At 41.1% G+C, this 20,136-nt stretch overlaps 1 protein-coding gene and 1 non-coding gene across 3 annotated transcripts in view; one reads left to right on the top strand and one right to left on the bottom strand.

The window, feature by feature from the left end:
* The window catches only part of PIAS1 (protein inhibitor of activated STAT 1), a 146,536-nt gene that overhangs the window by 100,350 nt on the left and 26,050 nt on the right, over positions 1-20,136 (top strand). For both annotated transcript variants that reach the window (XM_049777847.1, XM_049777848.1), the window contains exons 7-8: positions 81-186; positions 17,732-17,805. In XM_049777847.1, the coding sequence (XP_049633804.1) occupies positions 81-186; positions 17,732-17,805 (180 nt within the window). The remainder of the gene's footprint in view (positions 1-80; positions 187-17,731; positions 17,806-20,136) is intronic.
* LOC126029225 (U6 spliceosomal RNA) lies at positions 2,093-2,197 on the bottom strand. Its single transcript, XR_007502873.1, has one exon. It is a non-coding gene; the product is annotated as a U6 spliceosomal RNA (small nuclear RNA).

Raw genomic sequence — 20,136 nt, 5'->3', positions numbered from 1 at the left:
TTATTTTATTTTTTGCCTATCACAGTGAAATTAAAATGGATGTACTGATTACTTGCTTGTTTTCCACATTTTTTCCCTAGAACTATTCCATGGCAGTGTATCTAGTAAAACAGTTGTCTTCAACAGTTCTTCTGCAGAGGTTACGAGCAAAGGGAATAAGGAATCCGGATCATTCTAGAGCTTTAAGTACGTATGATAAAACTTACTTCATTCATGCAACTGAATTATTTTGATAAAGGTTAGAATAACATTTTTCAACTCTAGAAATGTTAGCATTTGTTCTATTTGTATAATGCAGAAAATAAAAAACAACCAAAACATTTTGTGAACTAGAATAAACCAAGATCTAAAGTAGTTTGTCTCAATTTATATTTTACTCTCTTTTTGCTTAACTTAAACATTAACTTTGCAAAGTCATTGTGTGAAACAGACTAAAGTTTCATAAAATAAATAAATGTTTAAGGAATTCGAGGAGCTTGGAAGGGAATGTATCCATATATTTTTTGAGAGTCAGTTTTTAAGATTTATTCAGGAAAAAGTACAATTTAAGTGATAACTATATTCCTTACTTTAAGTACAAAGCCAGTAATGTGGTAGAAGGAATAATTAGATGGTCTGTTTTGTCGTGTTGAATTGGAAGTTTTGTAAATTTGCAAGTTGACTCTTCAGGCCTTAGTTTTGATGGGTTAGAACCAGCGTTAATGTCACCTCTAAAAGGAAAAGTCAAGTTCTTTACTTTCAGAGAATGATTCTTCATGTGTGATTGAGGATAGGAATAAACTCTTAAGAAATTAAACTTCTATGAACAGAAAAGAGAGTTACTTTTTAAGGATCCTTGATATGTGAGTGATAAATGAAGCCAGCCACTCAGGGGCTACTCCTGGCTCCATGCTCAGAAATCACCCCCAGCAGGCTCAGGATTCGAACTACTGTCCTTCTGCATGCAAGGCAAACACCCTACCTCCATGCTATCTGCCTGGCCCATGAAGCCCACTTTCAAATATTTTAGAATATCTTGTAATGAGCTGGGGCGATAATACAGCATGTAGGGTCCTTGCCTTGTTGCAAATGACCCAGTTTTATCCCCAGTACCCCGTAGAGTCCCCTGAGCCTGTCAGCAGGAGTTACGGCTGAGCACAGAGACAAGTGCGGCCCAAAGAACCAAACCAAAAAGTAATTAATTTATAAAACAAACAATTTTTGTTGAAAGAACTGAAATGATAAGGTCATTTACCAAAGAATAGGGAGTTCCTGTCCCCTTTGTAGTGTAACTTTTCTTTTTCTCTAAATCTGTTTCTGTGTCAGAGTAAAAGAGCCTCTTACCTTTGAAAAGCAGTATGCAGCACACATGTGATTCTTGGGCCCATACACATGGTGTCCACATGCGCATGTCACCTGCATCTGTACTTTCATGCATTCCTACTTTAACTGTGGAATGTGTACCAGAGCTCTCTTCACTTTTGCAGAAGCCCAAGCACTCTCTTGAACACTATGATCTCTCCCTCTTTTTTATCTTCTCCTTCCCCTTTCTCAGAATTCCCAAATAAAATCTGCTTTTACTTCAAAAAAGAAAAGCAAAGCAATATGGCATCAATAAATAGTTTATTGTAGGATTTTACTGTATTAAAGAATCACTTTGGAAAAAGTAGAAATACTTTTGAGTCCGGTAAAGCGTATACTTTTGACTACTGCCTCTGGACATTCTCTGACCATAGAGCACTAGAGTGATGTCTTGGGGTGGAGGGGAGTGGAAACACCATTTGACAAGGGCAAGCAAGTAGAGGCAGATCAGGAAAGAAGAAAAGGGATAGCTTCTGCTTTGAAGGAGAGTGCAGGAAAAGAACTTTTCACATGCTTACTAAAAACCATTTCTCTCAATCTCCAGAGACCTTTCTTCAATAGCAATAATTCTTTGTTAGAGATTCCATTGATTTTATTTCAATGTAAAGTAAGATTGTATTAATTTAATATTTAAGATTTGTCTTACTTTTCTTAAAAAACCCTATTAAAGCAGCATATTTAATGACTAGGAATATTTTAGGCTGTACCATTTAATCTCTGGGAAAACCCTGTAATCAATATTACTAATTTTTTTAATATGGAACACTTCATAAATTTGCATGTCGTCCTTGTACAGGGGCCATTCTAATCTTCTCTATTATTTCAATTTTAGTACGTGTCTTACTGAAGCGAGCACAGTACTATTCTTTTTATAAAGATATTAAAATAACTCTCAAAGTTGCATAACATATAAGATAAAAGACTAGTATTTACTATAGATCTGTTATCTTTTCATATTTTACCAGCTGGTGATTAGATGATCAATTACATAGTCCTTAATAAAGGGAGATAAAAGTTTTTCCTATACTGATAATATACCAATATGAGTATCTTATCTAGCCTGGAATAGTAACAGGTTTCATTTTAGCAAAGTTAGTAGGTTTTGTTTTTTTCTTAACGTTATTAAATTTTTTATAACACTATGACATTCATAATACAATCATTCAGGCATTAAATGTTCAAACATAATCTCACTATCAGTGTGACCTTCCCTTCACCAGTGTCTCCAGTTTCCCACCCACCACCTTCATTTGCAGGTATAAACAGATGTACTTCATATTGTATATTACAACACACGGGCAAATAGAATTACAAAAACTTAGATCAGTAAGGGTCAATTTGAAGTAAATCTTTCAGTGGTGTTACTAAAGTCATTGTCTAAGGATTTACTGGCTATGCAGTTGAGGCTTCTATGTTAGTTAGGCCACTGAGTGTGATGGTCTTTTATGTATTTTCCCATCAGATTTGCTGTGATCCTACTGGGCTGACATTACATGGGGGGGTTCAGGATATCTTTCTCTATATATTTAATATCTTGGCAGTTCATCAGGTTAAATTGTAAAGCTGGGCCATCCATTTCTGTTGGAAGATGTTATGGCAGTGGACTGCTGTGGTTTGTGCAAAAAGGGGTGGTCTGCTCCCACCCATTCTGAGAAGGCTTCAGAATTTTCAACCTAGACCAGACTACCTGGGAGAACGGCAGCCATCATTATCTTCTGGGGCTTAATAGAGGAGCTAGGCTGTTTTTCTGCCTTGAAGAAGGTGGGTGTGAATGAAGGCTCTCTCCTGAGTCTCTTTACTTTTGCCACCTAATGTGATAATCCTATCTAATTCAAAGGCATTAATGGTCAAAGATAGTACAATGAATAGGGCACTTGTCTTGCGCAGGATTCATCCTTTTTTCCTTTGATACCCCCCTATGGTCCCTAAGACCACCAGGAGTGACCGATGAGCAGAGTAATTTCTTCTTATTTTTTTTTTTTTTTTGGCCACACCGGTGATGTTTAGGGGTTATTTCTGGCTATGCGCTCAGAAATTGCTCCTGGCTTGGGGGACCATATGGGACACTGGGGGATTGAACCACGGTCTGCCCTAGGCTAGCGTCAGTAAGGCAGATGCCTTACTGCTCCGCACCACCGCTCTGGCCCCTAACAGAGTCATTTCTGAGCGCTCAGAGCACCACCAGATGTAGCTTCTTAAAAGCATTAATGAAATCAAATATGGAAAAGGTAGTAACAAGAAAGGAAATAGTTGGGGCCAGAGAGATAGCATGGAGGTAGAACGTTTGCCTTGCATGCAGAAGGACTGTGGTTCGAATCCCGGCATCCCCTATGGTCCCCTGAGCCTGCCAGGATAGATTTCTGAACGTAGAGCCTGGAGTAATCCCTGAGCACAGCCAGGTGTGACCCAAACAAACAAAAGAAATGAAATAGTTGAAGCTTTTCCATTTACTAAGGAGGAAGATAGGAAATGAGACTAGGATGATGGGATGATTGTCCTTTATATACTGTTAGCTAATCTCCACTGGGAACTGTAGCACTAGCTGAAAGGATAATGGAAGGTGAACCTGGCCTGATTAGATTTTTTGGAGGGAGCTATTGTAAAAACTGCTAGTTTGCAGCTGTTTGTTTTCATCTTGAATACAGTGCTGTGGTGGACAGTTGATGCAGACAAGGCAGGGTCTTCGTGGTTATTTCTATCCTGTTAGTACTTTGGGAGGAGTGCTAGAGGGGTGTCCCCAGCATTTGGTGCTGTAGGACCTTCAGTTTTGGGTTTCAGACATATCAGACACGTCTTCCACCTCATTCATTTATCTTTCTGACCTATAATTTACACGTCGTCTTACATCAACTTTGATCTCATCAGTAAGACCTGTGTTGTGATTGACTAAAGAGTAAATTATTTGGACCAGAGCAATGATAGTACAGTAGGTAGAGTGCTTGCCTTGCACATGGCTGACCTGGGTTCAGTTATTGGCCAAAAAAAAAAAAAAAAAAAGGTGGGGGAGAGTAAATTATTTGCCTTTATTGTTCTTCGTAAAGAAGTAACTTTTATAAGACACCAAAAGATTCTTAACCATGGGGCCAGAGAGATAGCACAGCGGTAGGGCATTTGCCTTGCATGCAGCCAACCCAGGACAGACCTGGGTTTGATTCCTGGCATCCCACATAGTCCCCCGAGCCTGCCAGGAGTGAGCCCTGAGTATCTCCGATATAGTCCAAAAACCAGTCAGTCAGTCATCAATCAATCAATCGATCAATCAACTGCTTTAAAAAATAGGGATTCTTAACCATACTCATAAACTTTACTGGCAAAGTTATATTAGTCAGATTAGGCACTTTTTTGGGGGGGGTGTCATACCTGGTGGCGCTCAGGGCTTAATCCTGGCTCTGCATTCAGAAATTATCTCTGGCAGGCTCGGGGGACCATATGGGATGCCGTGAATAAAACCACCGTTGGTCCTGGATGAGCCATGTGCAAGGCATATGCCCTGCTGCTGTGCTATCTCTTCAGTCCAGATTAAGCACTCTTTTAAGAATAAAGTTAGTGGGGCTGGAGAAATAACACAGTGGTAGGGCATTTGCCTTGCATGCAGCTGACCCAGGATGGACCTTGGTTTGATCCCAGCATCCCATATGGTCCTCGAGCCTGCCAGGAACTATATTTGAGCACAGAACCAGGTGTGACCCAAAAAACAAACAAAAAAGAGTAAAGTTGGTATTTAGACTTTTCACGCAGAAATTTGTTCCTGATACATTTCTGTTAGAGTTATGTATATTTCACCTTACATATGAGCTATTCCCGCACAATATCACAAAAATAGTCCTTTACTGGGCCAGAGAGATGTACAGGGGCACTTACTTGCCTTACTTACACCTGGCACCTGACCAGAGTTTAATTCCTGGCACCGGATATAGTCCCCAAAACTTTGCCAGGTATGATCCCTGAGAGCAGAGTCAGAAGTAAACCCTGAGCACCACTAGATTTTTTGATAAAAACTGATAGTCCTTAAAAAAATACCTGGGGCCGGAGAGATAGCATGGAGGTAAGGCATTTGCCCTGCGTGCAGAAGGTCGGTGGTTCCAATCCCGGAATCACATAGGATCCCCTGAGCCTGCCAGGAGTGATTTATGAGCATAGAGCCAGGAGTGACCTCTGAGCGCTGCCAGGAGAGACCCAAAACCAAAAAAAAAAAAAAAAAAACCCTAATTCTGCTTCCTTTTCCACACCACTTCACAGTTTGGCCACATTTGACTCAAGCACTGTTGCTTCTCATTCAGTAGACTGCAAGAAAATTGGGCTATAAGATGTGAATTCCTAAACTGCCCATTTCTTCTTTATCTTAGTACTACCATAACTGCCTTTTTGTTTATTTATGCTGTTGAGCTACATCCGGCTGCACTCGGGTTACCCCTGTTCTCTACTCAGAAATCGTTCATGGTGGGCTTGAGGGATAATGGGATGCCAAGGGTCGAACCCGGATCGGCTGTTTCCAAGGTACACACTGTCCCCACTGTACTACTCCAGCCCTCCATAACTGCTTTTCAGTTTAGCTACATTTGTAGCCATCCTTGTCTATTCTCATTAGTCTCAGGAGAAAATGTTTCTTTTTTACGCTTGAAATCAATCTTTTATTCATCTGTTCTTTTCATTCAGGAATTTTTTTTGGGGGGGGAGGGGGGTTGGGCCGCAGCCAGTCACTCTCAGGGGTTACTCTTGGCTATGCGCTCAGAAATTGCTCCTGGCTTGGGGAACCTGGCTTATGGGATGCCAGGGAAATGAACCACAGTCCATCCTAAGCTAGATGCATGCAAAGAAGGTGCCTTACCGCTTGTGCCACCACTTCGGCCCCTCAGTCAAGAAATTTTGTGACGAGACCATTGAAGGCACAGATTATAATATTAAGCAAGGCACACACCATCTCTGTCCCCAGAAGTTTGTGGTCTAATGGAAAAAGCATTAATACGGGCAGGGGATGGGAGGGAAGGAGGGGGGCATTGGTGGTGGGAATGTTGCATTGGTGAAGGGGGGTGTTCAGTTTATGACTGAAACCCAACTACAGCCATGTTTGTAATCGTGGTGCTTAAATAATTTATATTTAAAAAAAATCTTAGCAAAGGAAAAAGATAGGAGGGTCTAGGGCAAGATTGTAGTATAGATCAGACTTTGAGATTAGAGATTTCTACTGCATAAGACCCTTGCATAGTAGGCACAGATCTTATACCAAATTATTTTTGCACACATGCAAAAGAGTGCTTTAAGACTTTTGTATGTTTTTTGGTTTTGGTTTTGGCCCTCACCCATCAGTGCTCAGGGCTTACTTCTGGCTCTCTGCTTAGATGGGGGTCACTCATGATGAGTTCTAGGAATTAAAGCTGGGTTGGCTATATGCAAGGCAAGTTCCCTACCCACTGTACTATGGCTCCAGCCTCCCAGCATTTTTTATTAAAGAATTTAAGTCTTTAATAATTTTTTATTAAAGAATTGTGATTTTGAGTGTGACCCAAAAAACAAAAGGGAAAAGAGGCACTAAGATAATCTGCTATTAAAAATATATAGAAATTGGGGCTGGAGCAACAGCGGTAGGGCGTTTACCATGCATGCATCCAACCCCAGACAGATCCAGTTTGATTCCCAGCATCCCATATGGTGTCCCATGCCCGCCAGGAGCGATTTCTGAGCTCAGAGCCAGGAGTAACACTTGAGCGCCTCCGGGTGTGACCCAATCTGCCCCCCCAAAATAAATGATAAAAATATATAGAAATTATTTAAAAAACAATTCTAAAATAAAACTAATTAAGGCAGTCTCTAGGGACCAGAACGATATTGCAGTGGTAGGGTATTTGACTTGCACATGGCTGACCCAGGATGGACCCCTGTTCTATCCCCAGCATCCCATATGGTCCCCCAAGCCAGAACGATTTTTGAGCGCTAGCCAAGAGTAACCCGAGTGCCACCGGGTGTGGCCCAAAAACAAACAAACAAAAAAAAGATAGTCTTTAATGAGGAAAATGGTTTATATATTTGCACTTGTTCCCTCTGGAGCCACTAGCAAACTATGCCTTTGAACATTTGAAATGTGGCTGGTGCAACCAATGAACTGAGTTTCAAATTGTATGTAATTTAAATACAGCCACTGTGGCTAGTGGCTCTTTTTGTTTGTTTGTTTTTCAGGCCACACCCGTTTGATGCTCAGGGGTTACTACTAACTAAGCTCAGAAATCGCCCCTGGCTTGGGGGGACCATATGGGACGTCAAGGGATCGAACCGCGGTCCTTCTGTGGCTAGCGCTTGCAAGGCAGACACCTTACCTCTAGCGCCACCTCGCCGGCCCCTAGTGGCTAACTCTTAAGGGAATCAAGACTTTTTAGACTAGGAAGATAGTCCATGTAATGCCCCTCCTCCCCTGTATTGACCACACCCCTGAGTTTGGGTGTAGCCCTTGAACACAGAGCCAGAGCCAGGAGTAAGCCCTGATCACCACTAGATTGTGCCAAAAAGCCAAAATAAAAAAAAGAAAAATAATTGATTCTATTATATGTGTAGCTGTGACTTTTTAATGGGTCATAGAATAGAATCCTGTTACCACTGCAATGCCAGTGACTCAAGATGAAAGAACGTGATTCCCTTGTGACCTCCCACATGTAGTTCATTACAAGATGACTATTATGACTCATTTTTAATTTTTCTTCCTTTGCCCACAAAGGATAAATACCTCACCTTTGCATTTGTATGTGTTAAATTTAATGCCGTGGACTCAGGGATGGGCTTTGCTTATAGGTGCCCCAGGTTCAGTCTCCAGTGCCAGACCCTTTGTCTGGAGACTCTCCATGAACACCACCAGATGTGTCCCAAAAGAAAAGGAAGGAGAAAACCAGTGATTTTGTTTGTTTGTTTTGTTTCATTTTCCTTTTTTTGAGTCTTAGCCTCATTCGACAGTGCTTAGGGCAGGGGTCTCAAACTCAATTTACCTGGGGCCACAGGAGGCAAAGTCAGGGTGAGGCAGGGCCGCATAAGGGATTTCGCTTAGCGAATATTCGCAATAAAAAATCGCATTAAACATTTGCGTACCCCGAACAGAACTGCTCGGGGTATGCAAATGTTTAATGCGATTTTTTTTTCTTATTATTGCAATTATTCGGTAAGCGAATAATTGCGAATACTGCGATATTTGAAGGCCGGCTGCGGGCCACAAAATGTTTGTATAGAGGGCCGCAAATGGCCCACAGGCCGCGAGTTTGAGACCCCTGGCTTAGGGGTTATGCCTAAGTCTGCACACAGAGTCACTCTTGTCTGTGCTTGAGGGGAGGAACCATCAGAGATACCAAGGATCAAATCCAGGTCAACTGCGTGCAAGGCAAGCACTCTATCCAGTGGTCAGCACCCCGAGGCTCGCGAGCCACATGCGGCTCTTTACACTTCTTAATGTGGCTCTTCTGTGTGCCGGGCGGCCACTCCAGGAGTCAGGACTCTGCTCCTAGCCTCTGTCACTGCACACCCTGTGTTTTTGTGGTTTTGGTGAGATTTGGCTCAGTTGAAAAAAATGGTTGCCTACCACTGCTCTATACTATTGCTGTGATCCAAGTTTATTTCTTGAAGTATATTTTTCAAACAGTAAATATTTGTTTTAAGTGTAGATTTTTGTATGACAGTGTACATAATTACAAACGTGTTCCACAGTCAACATAAAGATCATTCATTATTTTTGAATTTTAATTGCTTTATTTAAGCACCATAGTTGCAAATTGGTTCATTGTTGGATTTATGTCATACAATGTACATCATCCTTCACCAGTGCACCCTTCACCAACATTACTGATGTCTCCCATTTCCCCTCCCACCCCTGCCTTGTTTTAGGGCAGGCAAATTGCTTCTGTCTGTGTGTGTGTGTGTGTGTGTGTGTGTGTGTGTGTGTGTGTGTGTCTCCTTTTTGACACTGTGGTTTGCACTATTGTTAATGGAGAGGTGCCTTGCTTGTTAGTTTCTCCCATTTCATGAGCAATCAGTTCCATTTATCATTTTCCTAGTTTTACCTTAGGAAATTCCCATGATGGTGCATTTCATCCCCTTTTACACTCCACACTACTTCCAGTAGCTTGTGATTCTGTGTCTCTAGTTTTATTTTTCCCAGATTAGTGAAATCCCAAAATCATGTGACCTTTTGTGTCTGGCTTCTTTTTTCTGCCTGTAACAATTTTAGTTGCCCATTTATCTGTACCATAATTTGTTTACCCACCCATTACTTGACAGACACTCAGATTGCTTTCAGTTTTGCACCATTATGACTACAACTTCTGTAAACATTTTATTTTGCATTTGAATAGGCCTGTTTTGTGGGCATATATTTTCATTTTTTTGGTAGTTAGTACTGTCATTTCTGGGTCACATGATAAGTGTATAGAAAACAGTTTGGCAGTTAGGAAATTTTGCATTCCCAAGAACAGCTTATGAGACTTGGAGTTGCTCCCTATTTTTGACCAGAATTTTAATTTCAGCTCTTTTGGGTCAGTTTATAGTGGTATTTATTTATTGTGGTATTATGGGTTTCATTTACATCTTCCTAATCACTAATGATGCTAATTATTTTTATATGCTTAATATATATATGTAATATATATAGTTTCTTTGGTGAAGCATCTCTTTAGATCTTTTATCCCAAGTTTTTAGAATTTTTTAATGAATTAAAAAGCATGATCTACAAAGTTATTGATAGTTGGGTTTTAGGTATATAATATTATAACACCATTTCCATCATCAGTGTCATCTTCCCTTCACAAGTGTTCATGTTCTATCCCACCCCCATCCCTCATCTGCCACCTTGAGAGGCACATTTTGAAGGTCTGATAGTTGTAGTTTAGATGTCATGTTTTCAGTATTGTTGAGTTTGTGCTTTGGATGTATAAGCTATACCTTTCCACATTATTGGTATAACCGAGGCCCCGAACTCCCTTCTTCCCCTAATTTCTCCTTTACTTCCCTTTATCTCCCCCTCCCCCCCAGTTGTTTAAACTTTTGTTTTGAGGGGGATATCAGGGAGGAGGTACTGCACTGCACCCAACTATGCTCTTGACTCAACCCTGGCTCTGTGCTCAGAGATCACTCCTAGTGATGATGATGGTGCAGGAAAGTTGAGCTGGGTCAGCTGCATGCAAGGCAAGTGCTTCACCCCCTGTGCTCTCTCTCGGGCCTTGTTTCATTTCTTTATATCTCACATAGGAAACTTACTAGCTCAGGGGACTAGTTTATATGGGATTTAGGGTCAGCTGCACGTAAGGCAAGCAACCTACCCACTGTACTACCTCTCTGGCCCTTGAATCACACCTTCGTTCTCCATTGTTTGGTGGAGGCACTTGGACTGTGAACAGCTTTATTTTCCCCCAAAGTTGGGAACAACAGTGTTGTTATTCTTCTCAGGGATCACACGTGACAGTGATCAAGGGGGTGGTATGTGGTACCACTGATGAAACCAGAGTCATCTGCATGCACCTTCACACCTGTACTAGCTCTCTTCCCCCTTTTAACTTCTGTTTGCTTTATTAGGTCCACGCCCTTAATTGTTTCCAGGGATCAAGCCTTGATCAGGAGCGTGGAAGACAAGCTCCCTACTTGCTGTACTATCTCTCTGCTCCCCTTTTTAACTTAAAAGTTTTTCCTTCCATGTTTCTTGGATAGTTAAAGATTTGGAGGGATTTTGTTGTTTGATTGAGCGGACACACCCAGGAATGCTCAGGGATTACTCTTTGGCAGTATTTGTGACACTATAAAATGCTGGGGATCAAACCCAGAACTCCTACATGCAAGATATGTGCCCAGTCTGTTGAGCTGTCTCTGCCCTCAAGCTTTTTTAATTTACTGAAATCTTTGCCTGTGCCAAGGTTACATGCATTTTTCTTCTATTGTTTTAGTTCATAATTTAGGTCTACAGCCCATTTTGAGCTCACTTTTGTGTATGGTGTATAAAGTAATGTTAAAGGTTTAGTTTTTTCCCTATATAGATATTCAGTTGTTGCAACAGTATTATCATCCTTGAATCTTTTCAAAAACTATTAACTGTAGATATATCTATTTCGAGCTTCAATTATTTTTCATTGACGTGTGTCTATCCTTAGTATATACTAAATAGCAGTCTCGGTTGAGACTTGATCAGGTAGGTCAGTAGAGCTCTTCACCTAAGACCAGTTTAAATAAGTAACACATTGGGCCAGAGTGATAGCGCAGCAGTATGCATTTGCCTTGCATGCAATGCAGCTGATCCACAACGGACCTCGGTTCTATCTCTGGCGTCCCATATGGTCCCCCAAGCCAGGAGTCATTTCTGAGTGCAGAGCCAAGAGTAACCCCTGAGCATCACCAGGTGTGGCCTAAAAACAAACAAACAAAAAAGTTAACATGATGAGTTAGTCCAGAAATATTGGTTTGATGCTCATTTCAGCAAACTTTTTTAAAGGGAGAAAATGTGATAATCTTCATTGGTCATATATAGTATTTCTTCATGAGAAAAAATTAGCAAATTAGGAAAGAAAAAATGCTCATTATATTGAAAAATATTTACAAAAACATTTAGCTAATATAATTAATGGTGAAAAAATGGAGAAGTTTCACTCAAAATTGGAAACAAGGCAATGTCTACTCTTCCTTCCTCTGTTCAGTATTGTTCTGAAGATTATAACTAGCACAAAATACAAGAAAAATAAAAGTGAGGCCCGAGAGATAGATAATACACCAGTTAAAGCATTGTCTTGTGTGCATTTGACCAGGTTCAAACCGCTGAGTACTACCAGATGTGTCTCAAACTTCCCAAACCCTCCACCCAAAAAGAAGAAATAGGAAAACATCACATAAGAATGACTATTATTTTTGAAAATCTTATTGCTTACATAGGAAAAATAGAAGAAATGTACAAAAATATTATTTCTAAAATTCATAAATTTAGAATGTTACAGGATTTTATTTATTTGGTTTTTGGGCCACACCCGGTGATGCTCAGAGGTTACTCCTATGTGCTCAGAAATCGCTCCTGGCTTGGGGGACCTTAAGGGACGGTAGGGGATGGAACCATGGTCTGTCCTAGTCAGCCGTGTGAAAGGCAAACGCCCTTCCGTCATGCTATAGCTCTGGCCCTATGTTACAGGTTTTTAGTTGATATATATAAATCATTGTGGGCCTGAGAAATAGATCAAAGGGCTGTTCACATACTTGGCATGTGGGAGGTGTAGGTCCAACCCCGGGCACGTCATGGTGATCTTCGCCTCCTCCCCTAGCACAAAGCCTAGAATAGCCCCCAAGTACCACCAGGTATAGCCCACAAACGAACAAATGGATTATGTTTCCCTCCTCTTCATTTTTTGTTTGTTGTTATTTGTTTGGTTTCGGTTTGGGGGCTGGACCTGTGGTGCTCAGAGACCACTCAACTCAGTGATGCTGGCAGTGCTTGGGGAACTGTGTGGTGCTGGGAACTGAACCAAGGTCTTGTTTTGCAAAACATGCACTCCAGTACATTGAGCTCTTTTTTGTTGTTTGTTTTTGTTTTTGTTTTTTGTTTTTTGTTTTTGGGCCACACCCGTGACGCTCGGGTTACTCCTGGCTATGCGCTCAGAAGTCGCTCCTGGCTTGGGGGACCATATGGGACACCGGGGGATTGAACCGCGGTCCATCCAAGGCTAGCGCAGGCAAGGCAGGCACCTTACCTCTAGTGCCACCGCCCGGCCCCGCATTGAGCTCTTTCTCCTACCTCTCACTTGTATTTTGAATGCAATGAACAATCATACATTCAGAATTAGATTTTGGAGTCTAGGGGCCGGGAAGGTGGCACTAGAGGTAAGGTATCTGCCTTGCAAGCGCTAGCGTAGAACAGACCACGGTTCCATCCCCCGGTGTCCCATATGGTCCTCCCAAGCCAGGAGCGATTTCTGAGTACATAGCCAAGAGAAACCCCTGAGCATCAAATGGATGTGGCCCAAAAACAAAACAAAACAAAAAAAAGATTTTGGAGTCAAGTGGCAAAGGCTAAAAGCAGAGCTCTTTCGTTTTTTGATTCTGGTGTTCCTACTAGTGGCAGGTATCAACTCCACTGCCCATTGAATGATCTCCAGGATTTAAAAAGCAAAGTTGTTTTTAAAAACATTAAGAGATAGGGGCAGGAGCGATAGCACATTGGTAGGGCATGCTCCTTGCACGCTGACAATCTGGGACTGACCCAGGTTTGATCCCTGGCATCCCATAGGGTCCCTGAGCCTGCCAGGAGAGAGTTTTGAGTGCAGAGCCAGGAATAATCCCTGAGTACAGCCGGATATGGCCCAAAAACCATAAAACAAACAAAACTATTAAAAATAATTTATAATGGGCCCGGAGAGATAGCACAGCGGCGTTTGCCTTGCAAGCAGCTGATCCAGGACCAAAGGTGGTTGGTTCGAATCCCGGTGTCCCATATGGTTCCCCATGCCTGCCAGGAGCTATTTCTGAGCAGACAGCCAGGAGTAACCCCTGAGCAATGCCGGGTGTGGCCCAAAAACCAAAAGAAAAAAAAATTATAATAATAAATCTATAATATAAATGCTTCTACAGTAATTTCAAAATATTTCCCCATGTCTGAGAGAAATGAAGATACAAACTATTAAGCAACAGTAGTTAGTTAGTTAATATTGAGTATAATGTACCCCATTGTAAAGAATTGTGTTATTACTGCATTTAATCCTTAAAACATTGTCATGAGATACTACTTATTCTCATTTACAAAATGATAAAACTGGCTCTAAATCCTGTATCCTTAATTAGTACCTTAGGTTGCCTCTCTTGTTTCAATTTCTATTCAAAATAATGACTCTTTTGTGTGAGACATGCTGTCATTTATGGCATCTATGGCATTTTGCTTCATTTAAGTGGAGAATTAAGTAAACAAAACCTGAAGGCAATTACTGTTCTTGTTGTGTACAATGGGAGCTGGGGGGATGGTTGCTCAAGTCGTGCAGAATAGTTTGTGGTTATATAAAAATACTGTTTGTGGGGCCGGAGAGATAGCATGGAGGTAAGGCATTTGCCTTTCATGCAGAAGGTCATCGGTTCGAATCCCGGCGTCCCATATGGTCTCCCGTGCCTGCCAGGAGCAATTTCTGAGCATGGAGCCAGGAATAACCCCTGAGCACTGCCGGGTGTGACCCAAAAACCACCACCAAAAAAAAAAAAAATACTGTTTGTGGCAGGTCAGAGAGCTAGTACAGTGGACCTGGCACTTGCCTTGCATATGGCCATCCAGGTCTGATTCCTAGCATCTCAGATAGATTTCAAAGTCCTGCTAATCTTGATTTTTGAGTACAGAACAAGGAATAAGCACTGCACACTGCCGGGTGTAGCCAATATATATATCCTATTTGTGTACTTACTTTGATATAGCACTTGTTACCTATAAAATGTATTTTGAGTGGGGCAAGAAAGATAGTACAGGGCCAGCGAGATCGCAAAAGGTCGGTGGTTCGAATCCCGGCATCCCATGTGGTCTCCCGAGCCTGCCAGGAGCGATTTCTGAGTGGTGAGCCAGGAGTAATGCCTGAGCGCTGCCGGGTGTGACCCAAAAACCAAAAAAAAAAAAAAAAAAAAAAAGAAAGAAAGAAAGAAAAAAGAAAAAAGGAAGGGAGAGGGAGAGGAGAGGGAGAGGAGAGGGAGGGAGGGGGAGGGGGAGAGGGAGAGAGACAGAGAGAGAGAGAGAGCAGTTAAGGCATCTACCATGCACTTAGCTGACATTTGGTCCCCACCAGGAGTGATCCCTGGGTGCAGAGCCAAAAATCAGCCCTTAACTCTAGGTGTGGCCACAAAGTGTGAATAAATAACTTAAAAAATACATTTGGGGTTGTTGTATAAACAAGATGTGATCCAAAAAGGTCATATCCAGCAATACTGAGAAGCTACTTCTGGATTCGTGCTAAGTTTACTCCTGTTAGTGATCAGGACCATGTAGTACAAAATGTCCTCCTTTGTGCAGAACATGCACTTCAGCCCTTTCAGCAAGGGGCCCTCACACTACAGATCGCATGTCATTATTGTTCATAGTTTTAATTTTGGGGGTGCCAGCTTGTGCTTTTGGGTCACACCTGGCAGGGCTTAGGGGTTACTTCTAGCTCTGCACTCTGAAATTGCTCCATAAATAAATAAATAAATAAATAAATAAATAAATAAATAAATAAATAAATAAATAAATAAAAAGATTGCTCCTGGCAGGCTCAGCGGACCATATGGGATGCCGAGGATCTGGCCCCCATATTTTTTCCTTAAACTAATTCAACCCTCCAACTGTCTGAGGGACAGTGAATTGGCCCCTTTTGTAAAAAATTTGAAACCTCTTTCTTGAGCTGTCTTGCTGGCCTCAAAAGACACTATTTTCTTTTTAAATTTTTTTCTTTATTTAAGCAACATGATTACATACATGATTGTACTTGGGTTTCCATCATAAAAAGAACACCTACTCTCATCAGTTCAACCTTCCCACCACCAATGCCCCCCATCTCCCTCCTTCCCTACCCCCTCCCTGCCTGTATTCGAGACAGGCATTCTACTTCTCTCACTTGTTAACATTGTCATGATAGGTAGTGTAGTCATCTCTCTTAACTCATCACTCTATGTGGTGAGCTTCACATTGAGAGCCAGTCCTTCCCGCCCTCACCTCTGTTGTCTCTGGGCATTATTACAATAATGAAAAGATACAATTCTGGGGCTGGAGAGATAGCATGGAGGTAAGGCTTTTGCCTTTCATGCAGAAGGTCAGTGGTTCGAATCCCGGCATCCCATATGGTTCCCAAGCCTGCCAGGAGTAACCCCTGAGCGCTGCCGGGTGTGACCCAAAAGCCAAAAAAAAAAAAAGAGACACTATTCTTTAAATGTGTCTTTAGAAGAAAGGATTTCTTAGATTGTGGATTGTGTCTGTAAGGCAAAATGAAAACAAGTGCAAGCAGCAGCTGCAAGTTGTAAAGATAAATGGTAGAATTTTCCAGGCCACACATAAGTCGGTCTGGTTTCAGAATCAAAATCACATCTGGAGCATTGAAAGGACAGCATGATTGATTTCTCTCCATAATGATTCAGTGGGCAGTAATAACTTCAGTCTATGGTATTTCTTACAAGTATATTTGTTGTGTTACACTAATTTGTGAAGATAATTTAGTAGACTAATGTTTGAACCATCTAAAAAAATCTGTGGTATTTCTTACATGTATATTTGTTGTGATATGCTAAGTTGTGAAGATAATTTAGTAGACTAATGTTTGAACTATCTAAAAAAAATCTAGACCTGTTATATTTAATAAGCCTAGGTTCTTAATTCTCTTTAATGATTATCAATGCAATAGATGTCTTCTCTGAAACTATTCCTCCTTATCTTTTCTTCTTCTCTCTCTTCCCACCCACCCCTGCCACATCCTGTTTTGCCAGGGTTACTCCTGGCTCTGCACTCAGTAGTTACTCTTGGTAGGCTCATTGATCATATGGTGTCCTGGGGACTGATCGTGGGTCTGCCATTCTACCCTCAACCCCCAGCCTACCATCTTGACAGACACATTCTTATGTTTGGTTGTTGAAGTTTGGATCTTGCTTTCAGTGTTGTTGGCTTTGGTAAAATAGATTAGTTTTTTTTTGGGGGGGGGGGTGTTGATTGGTTCGTTTTGCTAGATTTTTTTTTCTTCATACCTGGCCCTGTGTTTGGGGATCACATATATAGTGTTCGGGGACCATATATAGTCCCTGGGGTCAGCCTAGGTCAGTTGTATGCAAGGCAAGTGCCCTACCTGCTGGACTAATCCTATTTTAATATAGGTTGTTATTTTAGAGAAAAGAAGCTGTTTATTCAAGGTAGCATAATTAGTTGATAGATAAATGAAATCCAAAGAATTGTAGGTTTAAAAAGCTATTCATTTTTTTCCTCATTTAAAATTAGAATTGGTATGTTTTACAATAAGTATTTTATTATATGAGCTCCAGAAAAAAATTGTTAGTTTTATAGTTGCTTTCTTAAAATATTACTGGTTATATATAATATATGAAGAAAGATTACTACCCGATACTTTAGAGTTACAAAAGAAACTGGCCCAGTGGAATATGTGACACTGCTTGGAAATTTTCTCTGTATGTGTTTGCAGTTTTATGTCCAATGGATGATAAGTAGGAGACATACAGGATATGTGCTTGGTTTGTAGATATATACAATCGTATTCTTTCCTTTGCTTATCGCATAAATTGAGGGGAAAAAAGACATTTTGTTCTTTCCATTTTGTTGATTGAAGAATTAAGTGCAGTTAAATAGACGTTTTCTTTTAGCTTCCTCATTTTGTGTCATTTTCCCTTGTGTGTTGCATCAGAGATGTATCTTTATTAAGTGTCTTCTATTTTTCTCTTCAATGAATTTTAGTTAAAGAGAAGTTGACTGCAGATCCAGACAGTGAAATAGCTACGACCAGTCTAAGGGTTTCTCTGCTGTGTCCGGTAAGTGTTCATTCATTCTTGTTTCCAGAGGTTCTCATTATGTTTTCACTTTCCATTATTTCTAATAGATGAGAATTTCTGTTTACTTTGAAAACATTTCATTTTGTTATAATTGGTGATAATGAAAAGATTTTTATTTAGTCACTAAATCTTTAGTTCACACTTGTTTGTTTCTGTTCAGGGGTAACACCTAGCAGTACTGTCTTGGGACCATATTGAGTTTCAGGTATTAACACAGCTCAAGGTGTGCTCAAGACAAGTTTCTGGGTCAGGTGTGTTCATGGCAAGTGCCTTACCCCTGTTTTATCTCTCCAGCCTCATAGTCCAAACAAATTTTTTTTAATTAATATTTTTTCTATTTTTTAGTAAGGTATATTTAAATATATTTTTATGATTAAGGATTCCAGTATAAAAATGATGAAATTTCCCTTTTAAAAAGTAGTATCCAGGGGCCAGCAAGGTGGCACTAGAGGTAAGGCAGGGGTCTCAAACTTGCAGCCCGCAGGCCGTTTGTGGCCCTCTCTCTGTACAACATTTTGTGGCCCGAGGCCGGCTTTCAAATATCACAGTATTCGCGTCACAATAAAAATCGCATTAGTAAGAAAAAAATTGCATTAAACATTCGCATACCCTGAGCAGTTCCGTTAGGGGTATGCAAATGTTTAATGCGATTTTTTTGCGATTTTTTTTCTTACTAATGTGATTTTTTATTGTGAAATTCCTTATGCGGCCCTGCCTCACCCCAGCTTTGCCTCCTGCGGCCCCCAGGTAAATTGAGTTTGAGACCCCTGAGGTAAGGTGTCTGCCTTGCAAGCGCTAGCCAAGGAAGGACCGCGGTTCGAACCCCCGGCGTCCCATATGGCCCCCCCCAAGCCAGGGGCAATTTCTGACCACTTAGCCAGGAGTAACCCCTCAGCATCAAACGGGTGTGGCCCGAAAAAAAAAAGTAGTATCCAGAGTACAGTGGGTAGGCCACTTGCTTTGCACAGTGCCAATCAGGATTCAGTTCCTGCCACCTTGTATCAACCCCCAAACATTTCCACTAGTGATTCCTGAGAGCAGTGCCAGGAGCATCCCCTGAACATTGCTGGATGTGACTCAACAAAAAATAGTCAAAACAGTAGCATCCTCTGAATAAAAATTTATCCAATTCTGGCTACATTGTAAAAACTCAGGAGCCAGAAAGAGATAACTCAGTAGGTTGGGAATGTGCTTTACATGTAGGAGGCCCAGATTTGATCACTGGTCTATGGTTCCTTGAGCTTCACTGGGTGAGGACCCCATAAAACAAAAGGGTTCCCTAGCTTAAAATGATCTGTTAGACCTGAATAATTGAATTAGTGATAAATATAGAAATGACGGGCCCGGAGAGATAGCACAGTGGCGTTTGCCTTGCAAGCAGCCGATCCAGGACCAAAGGTGGTTGGTTCGAATCCCGGTGTCCCATGTGGTCCCCCGTGCCTGCCAGGAGCTATTTCTGAGCAGACAGTCAGGAGTAACCCCTGAGCAATGCCGGGTGTGGCCCAAAAACCAAAAGAAAGAAAAAAGAAAAGAAAAAGAAAAAAGAAATGACATCAAAGTACTTTAAACATTTCTGGTGAGAAAATAAGGCCAGAACCAGTTAATGGTACATAACAAATAGACTCCAAGATACCAAAAGATTAAACTGACAGTGAAAAAATTTTTATAAATAAGGGGCTACTGAGATGGCTCAATAGGGTATCTACTGAGAGAGATAGCTCAACTTGCTGTCCATGCAGGATACCCAGTTACAGTGTCCAGCACTAATGGTCCCTTGATCCCATCACCAGACCCCTGAACACTGAATAAAGGAAAGTCTCTTAATGCTGCTGAGTGTGGTCCAAAAGTAAAATAACTAAACACTGTATAGGGCTTTTAATGTTTTGGTTTGGGGTTGGGCGGGGGTGGGGTGGGGAAGGCCAGGGCGTACACTCAGCAATGCTCAGGACTTACTTCTGGTTCTCTGCATAGAGTGGGGCTAGGTGAGCCCTATGTAGTTCAACAGCATACAGGGCAAGCACCCTACTTTACTTACACTATTACTCTGGCTACAAGGCTTATTTCTTAAGTTAGTTTGATGCTATTAATTAATAGTAAGGATATATGGTAAACATAGTTTTAATACAAAAATACGTGATGCCCTAAGAAAAAAATACTTTGAAATTGATGCTTTTCTTCAGTGATTAATCAAATTAGTTATATCCAAAGTGGTGAACAAGTCAAAGAATGAAAAGAAACCATTTTTTCCTGATTTTTCTGGATTGATCAGCAAATCCCTTAATAATAAAATCTAACATGAAGTTATTGGGG

This window comes from Suncus etruscus, chromosome 1 (genome assembly GCF_024139225.1).
Source record: "Suncus etruscus isolate mSunEtr1 chromosome 1, mSunEtr1.pri.cur, whole genome shotgun sequence".
In the NCBI taxonomy this organism is placed as follows: Eukaryota; Metazoa; Chordata; class Mammalia; order Eulipotyphla; family Soricidae; genus Suncus; species Suncus etruscus.
Note: the sequence above shows the minus strand (reverse complement) of the source record. Positions and strands in the feature narration are given on the sequence as shown.